The sequence below is a fragment of the Callithrix jacchus genome, chromosome 19, assembly GCF_049354715.1.
Source record: "Callithrix jacchus isolate 240 chromosome 19, calJac240_pri, whole genome shotgun sequence".
Taxonomy (NCBI): Eukaryota; Metazoa; Chordata; class Mammalia; order Primates; family Cebidae; genus Callithrix; species Callithrix jacchus.
In genome coordinates this window covers 29532018-29549730 of record NC_133520.1, presented here as the reverse complement: position 1 = coordinate 29549730, position 17713 = coordinate 29532018, and the positions used below count along the sequence as shown (strand labels likewise).

At 38.1% G+C, this 17713-nt stretch overlaps 1 protein-coding gene across 18 annotated transcripts in view; it reads right to left on the bottom strand.

Moving 5' to 3' along the window:
- PPP1R12B (protein phosphatase 1 regulatory subunit 12B) overlaps window positions 1–17713 on the bottom strand; it is a 246914-nt gene that overhangs the window by 75059 nt on the left and 154142 nt on the right. The window contains exon 20 of one of the 18 annotated variants that reach the window (XM_054248227.2): window positions 15473–15576. The exons of the other annotated variants lie outside the window; for them this stretch is intronic. Coding sequence (XP_054104202.2) covers window positions 15565–15576 — 12 coding nt within the window. The 3' untranslated portion in view covers window positions 15473–15564. Of the gene's footprint in view, window positions 1–15472; window positions 15577–17713 lie in introns of those variants that run through there. 18 annotated transcript variants of the gene reach the window in all.

Sequence of the window (17713 nt, the reverse complement as noted above, 5' to 3'; positions counted from 1 at the left end):
ACTAAGCAGCATGCATCAAAGGATATGACAGATCTGACTCTACACACTGCAAAGTCTATACAATTAGAAATTTCATGTGAACAGATATGTACAGAAGAGAATGAGAAAGAAAAAGATAAAATCGGAGTTCCACTAAATGGAAGGAAGAGTGGATTAAGAATTTTTAGGCCGGGCACGGTGGCTCAAGCCTGTAATCCCAGCACTTTGGGAGGCCGAGGCAGGTGGATCACAAGGTCAACAGATCGAGACCATCCTGTTCAACATGGTGAAACCCCATCTCTACTAAAAATACAAAAAAATTAGCTGGGCATGGTGGCGCGTGCCTGTAATCCCAGCTACTTGGGAGGCTGAGGCAGGAGAATTGCCTGAACCCAGGAGGCAGAGGTTGCGGTGCGCCAAGATCGCGCCATTGCACTCCAGCCTGGGTAACGAGAGAGAAACTGTCTAAAAAAAAAAAAAAAAAGAATTTTTAGTCACGCCTATAATCCCAGCACTGTGGGAGGCTGAGGTGGGTGGATCACGAGGTCAAGAGATCGAGATCATCCTGGTCAACATGGTGAAACCCCATCTCTACTAAAAATACAAAAATTAGCTGGGCATGTTGGTGCGCACCTGTAGTCCTAGCTACTTGGGAGGCTGAGGCAGGATAATTGCTTGAACCCAGGAGGTGGAAGCTGTGGTGAGCCGAGATCACGCCAATGCACTCCAGCCTGGGTAACGAGAGGGAAACTTCATCTCAAAAAAAAAGAAAGAAAGAAAGAAAGAAAAAGAAGAAAAAAAAAGAATGTTTTAGATTGAGGCCAGACACAGTGGTTCACACCTGTAATCTCAGCACTCTGGGAGGCAGAGGTGGGCAGATCACTTGAGGACAGGTGCTTGAGACCAGCCTGGCCAACCCAGCAAAATCCCATCTTTACTAAAAATACAATTAAAAAAAATTAGCTAGGTGTAGTGGTGCACGCCTATAATCCTAGCTACTCAGGAGGTGGAGGCGTGAAAATCGCCTGAACTCTGGAGGTAGAGATTACAGTGAGCTAAGATCACACAACTGCACTCTAGCCCCGGTGACAGCATGAGACCCTATTTCAAAAGAAAAAGAAAAAAAAAAAATTAAATTGGGTTGAAGTGGCAAGGAAAACTCAAGATCAAATCTCAGAGCTTCCTAGAGCCTTGACTATTGGCCACAGTAAAAATTTATGTGAATTCTTTAATTTCACAATGCAGTAAAAAAACAAACTGATTTAAACTTTATAGGTCTGGAGGATGGAAAGTTGGCACACAGCTAGCCATAATACCAAGTCTTCAGATAACATACTAAAGCCAAACTGTTTTCTTAAAAAACAAACAAACAAACAAAAAAAACGAAAAGCATCTTATCATCTACATTACTATATGTAAGGTACAGTGTATTGCATTGACATTGCTATGTATGTATAGACAGACTATATTAAAGGTGGGTGTCCAGCAAGTTTCTATCCACCATTCCACGCTTCCACCACAGCTGAAGTAGGCAATCAGTTTGAAGAGCGAGATAAAGTTCTCTGACAATTCCCACTCAGTTCACAAAACAGCCACTGAGCAGTCTTCACTTTCATGCACACTTTTTGTAAGTGTGTTACCAAAGCATTTAAGGGGGAAAAAAAATTACACAAGTAACAAGACCTCATTGAAGAAAATTTGGGAAATGAAAAGTAGAAAAAAAGTCACATTTAGTCTCATCACAGAAATACAACACTTTGTATTTGTATTTGTGTTAACACTTTGCTCACTTTCTCCGTTTTTTTACCTGGGCCTGAGTATCTGCTACACCCTTATGGTTTCTAATCACATGACATATACAATTGTGTATCTAGTTCATTTAGTAATATTTTATTGTAAGCATTTATCCAAGTTATTATATTCTCGTTGTAACTCATTTTTAAATGGCTGCCTTATATTTTACTCTATTTTAAGGAAACTCCCCTAAATGGCTAGCTGGTGGGGAATGGTAAAGCACACTATGATTCATAGTGTTCCATTAGATGGATGAATCATAGTTTACTTAACTGCTGCCAGAATACTGGACATTAGGCTGTTTCCAATATTTCTGCTATTATAAATAGCTAAATGAGCTAAGTCTGTTTTGTTCAATAGTGCCTAATAGCCTTCCACATACGAGGCACTCAAGTGTTTGTTGAATAAATGTTTATAGAGCTGCCTACATATAACATACCTTATGGTAACAATTTCTGTGCATAAAATCCCCCTCCCTCTCATATTTAGTACTGTTTCCCAGAGATACATTTTTATAGGGGGCTATACTGGGTCAAATTGGGACTTCTGTCAATCTGGCCATTTGCTTCTCAGAAAAGAATGACTAATTTGCATTCCCAACAGTAAAATATGGGAAGGCCCGTTTCACTATATTCTTAGCTAAATTGGGCATTATCTTTTCAAAGTCTTTGCCTACTATAATTGATTTTTAAACAAAGGTTACTTGGCCAGGTGTGGTGGCTCATGCCTGTAATCCCAGCACTTTGGGAAGCTGAGGCAGGTGGATCACCTGAGGTCAGGAGTTTGGGATCAGCCTTGCCAATATGGTGAAACCCCATCTCTACTAAAAATACAAAAATTAGCAGGTCATGGTGATGGGCACCTGTAATCCCAGCTTCTTGAGAGGCTGAGGCAGGAAGAATTTCTTGAACCCAGGAGGCAGAGGTTACAGTGAGCTGAGATCACGCCATGGCACTCCATTCTGGGTGACAGGGAAAGACTGTCTCAAAAAAAAAGTTACTTGATTACAATTTTAATTTATAGCTTTCAATACCAATAAGATTACACACTTTTTCTTATGCTTGTTAATTGTCTATTTTGAAATAGCATTCTAATAATCACTATCTAAATCTAATTTATTCCTGGAAGGTAAGTTGTGGACCCAATATTTTTAGGAAGTAAATTCTGGAAGCAACTTTAAGGAACTATCGTAAATACATGGCTGAGACAGCTTATTCACAGAGCAAGTCTGGAACACTGCAGTGTGCTTTTATTAATGGTAAAATTGGAAGCCAGAGTTCTCAGTTCCTGATTTTTTTCTTCATATTTATCTGTTATATAGTTTTCTTTTATTTGTGATATTTGTCTGGGGTGCTGCTGTAATTTGGGAGGGGAGAGCTGGGAGGAAAAGATTCCTTTAATAATTCTTCTAAAACTTTTATTTTAGGAAGTCATTCTAGATTAACCCAGAAACTCTTAAGAGCTGTTTCCCACAACTGTACTCTGTAAAAACTTCTTTAGCCAAGATAATCTTGGGGTGGCTTAGCGGAACTTTGTCAACCCTGAATTATGGTTTCTCTCTGAAAGCATTCTGTACACAAGTAAGCTAGACACAGAAAAGGCAGAAGCACAGTCAGAGAAAAAATGTCGGTCTGGGCAACATTACCAGTAATGAGAACCTGATGAAGGCTGATAAGCACACCTCACTAACTAATCCAATAACTAGCTCTTTTCATAACTGTTAGCATAACATGTGGAAAATGCTCCTCTGCAGCAGAAGTATAATTGCCTTTTATTCCTTCAAGATACTCTTGCAGGAGTAGGCAAGAATGTTGATCTGCCATCTATTCTCAACAAGGAGAGAAAGCAGAAATGTGGACTAAGGATTGTTAGGGGGAAGCAATTTAGATGAAATCAGGTACTACAATGTACCAAATGATATGAAAATTAGATCTGTTTGAACCCTGTTTCAGCCTTCATGAGGATTTTTTTTTAATGGCAAACTATCTTGGAGCTCTGCCTCAAAGCAAATGGCTACTAATCAAAGGCTATTAAATTCCAGAAAATCCATCAAAATCGTTACATGCAGATGAGTCACAAAGAGAATTCATCATCCTTCCATGCTCCGCACCCTACCAAACTGCTCTCACAAGTCAGCAACATCTCCTTATTGGCAAACCTACAAGATATTCTTCAGTTCTCAAACTACTGGACGTGATTACACAGGACTATTGGTCGCTATAATTTATCTTTCCAACACTTTATTTCTTTCTCTTCTTTTGATAACAGAATCCCTTTAAATGACCCTGTCCTAGCCCTACCCCTATAACAAATGGTAGCTGCTACTCTTGTTTCTTTTTTATCACTATAACCACCCTTATTGTTATCATTATCAAAATCATGGTGGCTAAGATTTATTGATCATTTACTATATGCCAGACACTGTTCTGTTCACTTTATATGTATTATCTCATTTAAAGAAATGACCTATGTGACAGGTACTATGACTTCTCTCATTTTAAAGTTGTGGAAACTGAGACACAGGGAGTATACAATTTGGTCAAGGTTACACAGTAAGTAGCAAAGCAGGGACTTGAATTCAACTTGGTTTCAGGGTTCAGGCTTCACTGCCTCTCTGGCTAAATCTCATCTAATTTCTGGCTATAGAAACTGGTTCAGGGAAGTTCATCTGATCCAGGAAAGGTCAATCAGATATATGAACACTAGGATGCCAGGTGGGGTGATGCACACTGGTAATCCCAATATTATGAAGGTCAAGGTGGAAGGACAATGTGAGCCCAGGAGTTTGAGACCAGCCTAGGCAACATAGTGAGACTCCATCTCTAGAAAAATTAAAAAGAATTATCAGGGAAGGGTAGCACATGCCTGTAGTCTCAGCTACTTGGGAGGCTGAGGTAGGAGGATCACTTGAACCTAGGAGGTAGAGGCTGCAGTAATTTGTGATCATGCCATGCACTCCAGCCTGGGCAACAGGCTGGGCATAATGGTCTGGCATAGTAATCCCAGCACTTTGGGAGGCCGAGGCAGGTGGATCACCTGAGCTCAGGAGTTCAAATCAGCCTGGCCAACATGGTAAAACCCCATCTCTACTAAAAATACAAAATTTAGTCAGGCATGGTGGCAGGGGCCTGTAATCCCAGCTACCTGGGAGGTTGAAGCAGTAGAATTGCTGGAACCTGGGAGGTGGAGGTTGCAGTGACACAAGATCATGCCACTGCACTCCAGCATGGGCTTCGGAGTGAGACTCCATCTCAAAAGAAAGGAAAAGAAACAGACCCTGCCTTCAAGGAGTTCAGTTAGTTGGCAAATACAACATAGTATGATTACCACTACATAGTAAATGTAAATTCACAGTGCTGGGGGAAACCTAGTCAAAGGAAGGCTTAATCTAAAACATGAATATATTTTTAAAAAGTGGAGTAGGGAGAGGAAGAGGCAGTAAAGTAAGAGAAAGAGAATTCTAGGGAATGGAAATAACATGTATGAAAGCTTAAAGATGGGAGATGGGGAGACTGGTGAAATACTATCATATGAGCTGCCTTTATTTATTTAAAAATTTACCAAAGGTACGCATTGTGCTAAACACTTTATATACATTATTACTGCTATTCCTTAAGCCTATAAAACAAGAATAATCTTATTTTTCCAGATTAAAGCACTTTCAGAGCTCAGAGAGGTTAAATTACTTTTCTAAGGCCACACAGCTAATAAGAAACGGAACCAGCTTTGAACCTAGGTCTTCTGGCTCTGAAGCTGATTCCATGCATCCTCCCAAGTACCTTGGGACTGCTCTTTATGCTTTTATCATCCACATCTAGTAAAACATCAAATCCTGCTGAGTTTTCATATTTCTGACATTGTTCCATTCTCTCCATACCTACCATTAGAAACTTAGCTCATTATCTTTCATCTGGACCCTAAGCTATAATTGCTTTCTAGGTATAAAAATACCTAGATATGTGTACATATCACAGTAAGTCTGATCAGCATATCTCACTTTCACAATAAGAGATTCACCAAGTTAATCTGTATATGTACCATGGAAGAAATATTCCAGTTCTTGTCTAAGGCCAGCCCTGGAATATTCTAGAGCCTAGTCAGGGGCCTTCTTTTCAGCTTATTATGCTTGTTGGTGATCTCGCCCAGTCTTCTGACTCTAAATACCATCACTAATGCAGTAAGTTCCACATCTGTATTTCTCTAGCTTTAATATCTCCCATAAAGTCCAAATTCCTACTTGACCATTGCCTACTTGACATCTCAACTGGGATGGCTAATAGAACTATCCCCAGCCCCACTAAAATGTGAGTATTATGAGGTCAGGAATTTTGTCTACCTTGTACATTTTGCATCCCTAATGCATGGTACCTAACACATAGTAGATCATCAATAAATATATGATTGACTAAATAAACACATGCTGCTATGAGAGCAAAACACTTCCCGAATGGGACTGAACTGTCCTAAAGGGCCTTTGAGAATTTGATACTCTGGGTTAAATGTGTATTTCTGGAGGACAGAAAGGAGTAGAAGTTGGCTCTAAGCTCCTTTAGTGCTACGTTTAATCCTACGCTTTAATGACTGACCTACCTGGGATGTTAGCAATCATTAAACATTATACCTCTAAGAACACTATCTGTCAGACTTGCCTGTTAAGAATCACTTTGGAAGCCCTTTACAATATAGATTTCCAGGACTTCCACCCTCTACCACCATGTCACCTCTCTATCCAGAATCTCAAGGGAAGAGGTCTAAAAACCTACATTGTAAACGAATAACCCCAGTGATTGTTATTGACAGGATTGAGGGAGACTAACAGAGAAGCTTTACCCACTACGTTGTCACTGAAAATGGCTCAGCTTGCTGGATTATCAGTATCTACACATGCCCTTAGCTTTAAGTCAAGCACTCAAGAAATGATTTATAAACTGCCCAAATAATACTTCATTAGTTTTATTCCAAAGTACTAGAGGTCACCAGTGACCTAAGAGAGGCCTTCTCAGATTATAATATCATATATGGGGTACACCTTTATTCTCAAGAAAGGATCTGATTTGGTTTATTTGGCACAAAATTAATTATGCCAACCCATGCTCAATTCCCACACTTTATATGAGTCTTTACTGTGACGTATTAATGTCAGTTTTCATCACTTTTTCCCTTAAAATTGTTGAAAACTCAGGATTTCAGCTTCTCTTCCCCCAAATCCATTCCTCTTAACTCTCACTTCAAGCAAGCACAGGGTCACCACTTTGAAGAGTTCTGTCACCCCTTCCACAAATCCCCGAAATGTTTTTCCTGCACATATTCGGTAGATTAAGGGTTGACAAGGCAAAAAGACTAGTAAATTTCATAATCTACTCCTAACTAAGAAATTGAAATGACAACAAGCAATTAAAGTGAATGACAAGCACTTTTCTGACAGGCACTCTTCCAAGAATCTGTGAGCCTTCAAAGCAAACTGACTTATGGTCATAGTCTACAAAAGCTGAATTTCAAGTATTAACTGATTTATATTCCCAACTGTAATCTTAGCTAACCTCAAAGACTAGTCCTTGGGAAGTAAGAACGAATAGGATCAGATGAGAAAAACAAATAGGGACACACTGGGAGAACCATTTCAGAATTTCTCCTCAAAAAGTAATTAACTGAAACAATAGAGAGACTACATTTAAAATGACATGGAAGCAACTCCCCCTCTTTCCTTCACTTTCTCATTCAGGAAGCTTTACAGCTTGCTTCCTGCTGCATGACCAAAACTCATTAATGCTGTCCCAAACAACACTTATCCCTCCAAACAACACTTATCCCTCCAAACAGATGACGTCCCCCACAAACTGTTGCTGATAGCAAAGAATCAGGCAAACTGGCACAATGCAGAGTTACCAGAGAAGTGCTTGGATGAAAGAAAATTAACATTTGGAGTCATGTTGACATTAGCAAATAGTTTCTGTATCAGTAACCTAGAGCAGAGGCCAGCAGACTGCAGTGTGGCCTGCAGGCCAAATCCAGTCTACCAGCCTGCTTTGTAAATAAAGTTTTACTGGAACATAATCACTCCCATTTATTTACATATTGTCTATGATGGCTGCTTTCCCATTATAAAAGTGGAGTTGAGTCATTGCAACAGATTACATGGCCAGCAAAGTAGAAAATATTTACTACTGGGCCCTTTTCATAAAAAGTTTGCTGACCCCCTGACCTAGAGCATCACGTGCCAAAGATGAAGTGAGGCTGCTGCCACTGTCCCACCCCCAACATGTACTGCTGGAGAATAGGTATAAACAGCTGCTGTTCCTATCAGTCTCAGAAAGACAGTGTTGACACTTCACAACAGCCAGCCATTTGGAGAAATGAGAAATAAAGCATTCAGTCATCATAAACAGCCCCATATTTCACCCACTTGGCATACCACTTTTGAAAGCCCCACAACTCCTAAGTAAAATGTCATCTTAAAGTATACAATATTTTATTTGATGATGTAATATTAAAACATGTTGTTTGCCTCTTAAAATGCTTCTGTTAACTGAAAAATTTTTTCAGAAACATGACAAGAGCTACAAGCTCCAAGGTCATAAGTTCTTGTATTATGTATTATGCTATGTATTAATTTGCCAATGGATTTTTAAAACTTTCCTGCTTTCCTCTCAGTAGTCAATAACACTGACAGAGTTTAAGGTGTAAGAGTTCAGGTTGTAATAAAACATTTTAAAAAATTTTAAGTATTAAAAAGTCAAAAAAAATTTTAAAGTACATATTCTATTAAGGGACATCTGTGTGAACATTTATGTACCTTAAAGGATCATATTAGGTTACAAAACTATGGTTTGTCTCTAAGATATTCATGTCACTAAATGGCTGCTATCTGATTCTTGAACTTGCTTGTCTGAAGACTGAGACAGTATGGAGAAAAATTAAAACTGGGAGGTTGTAACCATTCATCTTTATTCTTTATTTTTACAAGCTTTATTCAGGAAGATTTACAGCTTGGGATAGATAGTCCAACTATCCTACCTTTGAGATTCTACCAAAATAACCCTTTTAAAGGTAATGTCTGTTAGTGCCTTAAGTTCAACGTTCCTGCTGGGGCAAACCTATAAACACTCTATTCGCTGAAAAAGGACTTCAAATCCCACATGATGTTTTCTACCTCAATCATGGGGCTAGAACTCTAACATTAGCTAAGCCTAAGCCATGGTTAAGGCTCTCCAGCCATGTTATCAACAGGAGAAATGAATACTTCTGTAACCAAGGTAACCCTTAGACTCCAACTGAAAGAGAAACAATTATTCCTGGAGGCTCTCTATGATCAAAGCCATCATAGAACTACTTTGATAAAAGAGTTGAACCCAGGTGCTTTGAAGACAACCTTATAAAACAGTCATCATAGTAATGATGGGGGTCCCAGGAATGCTCCAGCTGACAATGATCCTTTTCTAAAGAATGTCATTAGTTAGTTTTGAATATGTTTTTTAAAAAGAAAAACTTTGGGAAAATACCAGCAGGAAATTCACTAAAATGTTAATAGTTTCTTCTGAAAAGTATGGTTCTGGATGGATATGGACAATTTTTTCTTAGCCTTTATAGCTGAAACAATCCCTTTCCATAACAAATATTTTTAACACCCCCTTACTATCCTGAAATAAAAATCACTGATCTAAAACTTAGCTAAAATCATTAAAAAATAATATTTATTTTTAAATAAACACCATTAATATGAGAATAAAAGCAATGTACTTTATAATATGTATTTTAATGTGTTAATGCTTGGGCCAGTAAACTAGAAGAAATAAAGAAGCAGTCAGAGATTTGGATACATCACAGAATCATCATGAAGGCAGAGGTTAAATGAAGATCTACAGAATGTGTAGCATGATGTACTCATTATATAAGTGGCACTGCTGTCAGGGATAAATAAAACTAAGTGCAGTTTCTCCTCATTTACATGAAGGTTGAATTTTTAGAACTGTCTTCCTCCCCCCGTCAAAATTGAGCTCATACATAAAATCAAGTTTGGTTTTAGACTCAGATAATTAATAGGTTTTCATCTATGACTATCAAGGGAGACAGTCAAAAGTCAAGTAAACTTCAGGATACTTGTTTGAAGTGGGGTATTTTAGGATAACTAGTTTCTCTGTCCCTTTCCACTTAATGCATGTAGAACATACCCCATCACCGTGTTCCCTGAAAGTATCCCTATGAATTTTTACGATCTCCTCTAGCAATCCTCCTGCTGCTTTTGAGACTACTGCTTTATATTTTTCTATATTTCATGAATTTTCTTTAACAAAATTTACTAAGTTTTATAATTATTTTTTTTAAAAAGCTTCAGCAGAGTTTTAAGTTCATCAGTGTTCCTCTAATAAAAAGACATAAGGTCACAAGTCACTAACACAAAGTAATATCTTGAAAGCAGTTGGAGGCAGAAGAAGAAATCAGAAAAAGAAAAGGTCAAGAAGTTAACTATGCCATCCTTAGTAGGTGGATAAACCTTTCACATCTTTTGATGAGAGATTTGAGAGAAGTCCAAACAGATACCTCAAAGATCAATTTATTCTACCTTAAAAAAGATTTATGATTAAAGTAGAATTCACTGATGTAATGGGACACTAGGTCCAAAAATTACAGGGTCTCAAAGGAATACATGTGAGCTTTGATTACTGAGATTTCCTGGGCAACAGCACGACCTAAAATTAATAAAGTCCATAAAAGGAAGATGCCAAAAGAAACTTTGTTCTTAAGATGGTTTATACAGCTTGGGCTACAGCAAGGCACAACCCATATATAGAAAATCACAGTATCTGCAGTATTTTAAGAAACTATAGTTGCAAAGCAAGAGCAAATGTACAGTGAGAGGAAAGATCCTTCGAGGCCAATGTGGAGTCAACCATTAGAAGAGATTCTTCAGTGCACGCTGGATAACAGGCAGCTTCTCACATACAGTTTTGGTTTGCTGCCATTTCTCAATCTCTTTTTCCCTGGGACTGCCCATTGTCATCAATTGCAGAAATCCAGGACAGCTTGCTTTTCTACATGTGGAATGCCTGCCAGTTCCCAGAGGCTGGCTACCACAGGATTGTTTATAATAGCCATTGCCTATTAAATTTATCCTTACTTTTATGTTCTTATGAACATTATCAAGCTATCAAATTTCTCAGACTTCTCAAAACCCTCTCACTCTGGGGACAAGCCATCTTTTCCTTTTCCTTTTTCCAGTAAAAAAAATCTGCCTTTGAGAGGAGAAAAATCTTTATTTTATTATCTCTTTAAGTCTGTTAAAAGCAACAGAGGCATGTTTAAAAAATAGATTTCGGTTGTTATGTAATATACTACAAAAAATATTACTTTACTACATAAATAACTATTAGATAGCTCATCTTCTGTGTCTTTAAACTTAGTCAAACTGTTGTTCTATCTCCACAGTGCAATCTTGTCTGGGAAATACCTTACCATATTAGGCAATCAGGCACCAGAGACAGAAGAAAACAAAACAGACTTAGGATTTTACCTAAAAGGAGAATGGCAAAAATACTGCCTGGTGGTGGAGAGTGGACAAAAAGTTGCTGGACACCCTCCAGCAGATAAAGGGTCTTCACAAGATTAAGTAACAAGATTAAAAAATTCTGCTTGAGAGAAAGGATCCAGCAAATAGCCAGAAGCAATGTTGTGAAAATTTGGAGAAAAAAAGCCTGCTATTTACTCAAAGAAAGAAGGTGGAAAAAAATAGTAAAGATCTCTGAAACTAGGATTGTTGGAAGCACTAGCAAAGCAGCATTAATGAGATGGGTTATTTAGGGATAAAAATTAAAGCCTGCTTACTTGACAGAGAAGCTGCATGGACATGACAGGTGCTCAACAAGTTCCAAACACAATCTGAAACATTTAGTCCTTGTGCCTTTCCTTTCTACTCAATTCTTTTCTCCTACTTCAGCAATCTCCTTTAAAACTTATTCCTCAAAATTCTTCAGTTACATGTCAGAACACATGTTGGAGTTATAGAGGACTTGGGGCCACTTCTCTGACTCTCCAAATAATCCATTCTTTAAGGATAAATTAATAAATAAGTTCAAAATCATATGATTCTAAGGCCAATAAAAGTATTCTGAAAGCCTTACTCTCATCCAGATGTAGGAACTTATAGATTTGGAAAATAATTTACATGGATCGTAATCATCTCTATTTAAATGTATTAGCTCATTTTCATTTCACAACTCTAAGAGGTAGATTATTATTATCCAGACTTTATAGATGAGGAAACTGAGGCATAGAAAGATTAAATAAACTATCCAAAGTAGTTAAATGGTGAGGCTGGGGATAAACACAGGGAGTCTAGCTCCTGGGTCAGCACTCTTAACTATTATGGTATATTACCTGTCATAACAGTATGTGGTATAAGAAATATAACCGGTATAAAGATACAAATTTTAAAGATAGTGCAACAGCTGTGCAACTAGGACTACAACTATGCGATACCGGCAAGGTACTTAATCTCCTGGGCCTCAGCTGTTAACTTTAAAGTGAAAGTGTTAACTAGGGGGCCTTTAAAAGTATTCTTTAGCTTTAAATTTTGTCTATAACTGTCACTCTAACCACCGGAGAGCTATTAATAAATCAAATTTTAATATACCTTCTAGTGCTAGGTGTTTTATTTCTAAAAAAAGTTTTTTCCAAGAGTCTTCTTTTTGTGGGGGGACAGGTTCTCACTCTGTTGCCCAGGCTGAAGTGCAGTGGTGTGATGTTGGCTCAGTGCAACCTCCACCTCCTGGGTTCCAGTAATTCTCATGCCTCAGCCTCCTGAGTAGCTGGGATTACAGGTGGGCGCCACCACACTCAGCTAATTTTTGTACTTTTACAAGAGACGGGGTTTCACAATGTTGGCCAGACTGGTCTTGAACTCCTAACCTCAAGTGATAAATCCATCTTGACCTCCCAAAGTGCTGGGATTATAGGCGTGAGTCACCGTGCATAGCCCCAAGAGTCTTAATTGAAATTGAAGTGACAGTTGTTCAAAGATCTAATAAAACAGAAAAATTTGGCAAAGGGGACTAAGAGGTAAGTTAACAGATCAGTTGCAGACATGGTAATCAACAGAATCCCTCTGATGTAGTAAGAAGAATCTTCTGACATCGCTGGATTTCAAAGATCTCTAGACAAGGTTGCAAAAAGGAAGCAATTTCTATTTCAAAAGATGCCAGAAGATGCTCTGGAGTGTCCAACTCTCCTACACCATTGCATGGCGCATTTATAAACGGACTGAGTAGATTTCATGGGAAATAGCCCTATATAAAGTTTTTTTTAAAAAGGCAAAATAAGAACAATAATAAACCTGCCTATTGTTCCATGTGTTTTGTTTGATTTTGTTTCGAAAAAAGGGGGAAACTGTATCCATATTCTCAGGGTCAAGTACTAGGATTGCTCGGTTTCCCTTGCTGATTCTTCCCTTCTCCTCACTTTGAATTTCAGAGTGCTCCAGGGCTCTGTCTTTGGGCTTCTTCTCTGTCTACATTCACTCTTTTGGTCACATTCAATCTCATCTATAGGTTTACTTATATCAAAGATTTAATTCCAGCTTGGCCCTTAAACCTGAATTCCAGATTTCTACAACTAACTATCCCCTTGACATTTCCATGTGAAAATACGTCAATCGGATCTATTAGATTAATAATTCTAAAACCATACCAAATGCCTACTTTCCCCCCCACCAAATCTATTCTTCCTGTAGTATTCTCCATCTCAGTTAATAAAATTCCATGTTTTCAGTTGCCTTAGCTAGAAAGTCTTAGTAGCAACCTTTACCCTCTGTTTTATCCAAGAAAACAGCAAATCTCATTGGTTCTAACTTCAAAATATATTCTGAATATGACAACTTCTCAGCATCTTTACTGCCTACTATTATCCTGGTACAAACCACCATCAGTTTCCCCTGGATTGTTGTTTATAATGGCCTCCTAACTGATGTCCCTGCTTCCACCAATGTCCTCTCAGAGGACATTCTCCAAAATAGGCAGTGACCCTTTAAAATATAAGTATAATCATGTCACTCTTCTGCTCAAAACTACAAAAGCCAAAGTTCTTATAATAACTTATCAGTCTATGTCATTTGGCTTTCTTGCACATTCCACTTAAGTCACATTGATTTATTTTAACCTGCCCACAAGCATACCAGACACCTGTCTCAGGGTCTTCGCAACTGCTGTTCCCTCCTCCCATAACACTCTACCCCCATTGTCCACATGGTTTCCCACCTTGCTTCTTTTAAGTCTACGCTTAAATCATATTTTCTCAGTAAGGCTTATCCTGACCTCCCTATTTATAATGTCAACTTCCTTCCATGTTGGCACTTCTAATTCCTCCTTAGCCTACTCTATATGGTTTTTCCATAGCATGTATCACCTTTTAACATAATATTTACTTTACTTTTTTTTTTTTTTGAGATGGAGTCTCGCTCTGTTGCCCAGGGTGGAATGCAGTGGCACAATCTTGGCTCACTGTAACCTCTGCCTCCCGGGTTTAAGCAATTATCCTGCCCTAGCCTCCTGAGTAACTGCGATTACAGGCGTGCACTACCACGCCCAACTAATTTTTGTCTTTTTGTTAGTAGAGATGGGCTTTCACCATATTGGTCAGGCTGGTCTGATACAACTGGCCTCATGATCCACCCGCCTCGGCCTCTTAAAGTGGGATTACAGGAGTGAGCCACTGTGCCTGGCCCTATTTACTTTACATATTTATTTATTGTCTGTCTCCCCAACTAGAATGTAAATTCCATAAAAGCAGGGCTTTGTGTTCATTGTTGCATCCCCAGAATCTAGACAAGTACTTGATCATAATAGGCACTTAGGAGCACTTACTGCATAAATAAATGAGAAGATGCTTATAAAAGCGAAGACAGGCCAGGTGCAGTGGCTCACACCTGTAATCCCCGCACTTTGGGAGGTCAAGGTGGGTGGAAGGAACACCAGGTCAGGAGATGGAGACCATCCTGGCCAACATGGTGAAACCCTGTTTCCACTAAAAATATAAAAATTAGCTGGGCGTGGTGGCATATGCCTGTAGTCCCAGCTACTCCGGAGGCTGAAGCAGAAGAATCGCTTGAACCCAGCAGGTGGGGTCTGCAGTGAGCCAAGACCGTGCCACTGCACTTCAGTCTGGGTGACAGAGCGAAACTCTGTCTTAAAAAAAAAAAAAAAAAATCGAAGGCAGGATAAAATGAAAAATGCATTTAGTGGCTTGTACATTTCTAGGGCATTTACTCTCTGTTAAAGTTCAAAACTCAGCTCTGCTAGCAAATTCTAATTGTGTTCTTTTATTTAGTTTGAACCCTTGCATTTAATTGCTTACCTATTTTAGAACACTTTTGCCAACAGATCTCTCCACTAGCATACCCACAGTTATCTAAGGCAGAAAGCTTTATATCTATGATTTAATAATTTTTTAAATACTACCTCCTTTACCAATGAGTTTTGAGGAATGACTAGTAATCCAGGCCTACTGATTGCCTTTTGGATGGGGACAACTACATTGCTAACTTTGAGGGTAAGGTTTGAGTGATTTTGTTCAGATTAAGTACCACCTGATTTATCTAAAAGCAACAGAGATTCTAGGAGAAAATAAAAGTATAAAAGTCTTACTTCCTGACATATATAACTACCCACCTATATCAAGGACAGCAGAAGAATGCTGATGCTCTACCCACTGAATCTTGATACTCTGAGTAGATTTTTAAGTTGTCCTTCAAGAAGACGTTCCTTCACTCAAGGAGGTGAGATGCTACTAGCAAGTCAATTCGAACTATGTAACCTGCTGAGTAAAAAAACCAAATGGATGAATAGGGAATAGAAAAGGATATAAGTCCTCAATTTCAGGTTTGCTTCATTACAGTCAAACAAAGGGGTTCCCTGAAAAAAGGTACAGGTTGCTCACCTAGCAGAGATGTCATATTCCCAAATTGTTAATTTCTCTGGGCCTCAGTTTTCTTAAATGTAAAATGAGATTCCTAACCCAAGATATCTCTAGATTATCTTCCAATCCTATGATAGCAGAAGCTGGGAGGCAAATACCTTTACTACATCGAACTGAGTCCTTCAACAATTCCTTTAAAACAAAAGCAATTTGTCTTCTGCTCAGCTTCTTTAGGGCACTATTCTGCCTGTTCACCAACATCTTTTCTGTTGAACACTTGTGCCCTCTAGTGATAAATTCAATTATACAACAGGATTGGCTTGGAAAACAGCTCCAGAGAAAACAGGGAAAACAGTAAGAAAGCAATAGATAAAACTCAATGTAAAGAAAATGGAATGCAGGCCAAAGATGCAGGTTAAAAAAAAGATGGAAATAATCCAAATGGTCATTCCTTCTGTGATGTACCTATGCTTGTTCCCTCCAGGGCAAACATTCTATGTGATTACTGCTATAGTAAAGAAAACAGCAAACACACTCCTGAACATAAAAGCATTTTCAGATAGAATTAAAATAATCCTATTCCTCAAATTAAGATGCAGATTAAGTTTCTTTTTCATTTAGAAAAACAAAAGATCTATTAAGATTCTCAGAGACTATCTGTCCTATACCTAATGTGGATAAATAAAAAAGAATTATTTTCAAACACAACTGTCAAGGAGGTGCTAAGATGTCAATTTTATATATTCATTGTTAGTTTCACTGGTTCATTAATTTGCCAATAGGGATGGTTTGGAATAAAACCATGCACTATGTTGGGCTTAAGCAGGGTCCCCAGCCTTCTAAGCATGTTCCTTGCTGTCCTCAGCAGAGCAATGCATGACTAGTCTATCACTCTCTTTTTAAAAATTTTAAGTTGACACATTATAGTAGTAAATATTTATGTGGTACAAAGTGATATTTCAATACATATATGCAATATGTAATGATCAAATCAAGGTAATCAGCATATCTATCACCAAAAATAATTTCTCTATGTTGGGAACATTCAAAATCTTCTCTTCTAGCTGTATGAAAATATACAATAAATCATTAACTATATTCACCCTTCAGGGCTACAGAACACTAGAACTTATCCCTCCTACCTGTAATTTTGTATCTGTTAACCAAACTCTCACTATCCCCCTTTTCCAGACTCCAGTAACCACAATTCTACTCTCTACTTCTATGAGCTCAACTTTTTAATATCCTACATACTAGTGAGAATGTGTGGTATTTATTTTTCGTGACTAACTTATTTCACCTAACATAATGGCTTCCAGGAACATTCATATTGCTGTAAATGACATAATTTCATTCTTTTTAATGCTAAATAGTATTCCACCATGTACATATTCCCACATTTAATTTATCTATTCATCTGTTAATGGACACTTAGGTTGATTCCATATCCTGGATATTGTGAACAGTGCTGCAATAAACATAGGGGTGCATATATCTCTTTGAAAGACAGAGAGAGAGAGAGAGAGAGAGAAAGAGAGAGAGAGCGCGCACTGAAAAGCCTAACCGCTAGACCACCAGGGAGCATCATCTCTTTGATATACTGTTTTCCTTTCCTCTGGATACATACCCAGTAGTGGAACTGCTGAATCATATGGTAGTTCTGTTTTTAGTTTTTGAGGAGCCGCCATACTGTTTTCCACAATGGCTACACTTATTTATATTCCCACCAACAGTGTATTAAGAGTTTCTGTTTCCCTACTTCCTCATCAGCTTTTGTTATTTTTTGTCTTTTTGATAATAGCCATTCTAACAGATGAGATGATCTATTTCATTGTGGTTTTGATTCGCATTTCCCTGATCAAATATTCTCTTGATAACAAACATTATGGCCATTCCTAGCCATAAATCTTATCTGTATATAAATGTTGGTTACATTTTTCTTGGTATATAAAAAAGGAAATGAACTTCAATGACATCAATAGAGATTTAGTTTAAATAATAGAAAGGTCTTCTAAACCACACTGTTGTTACTGTTATA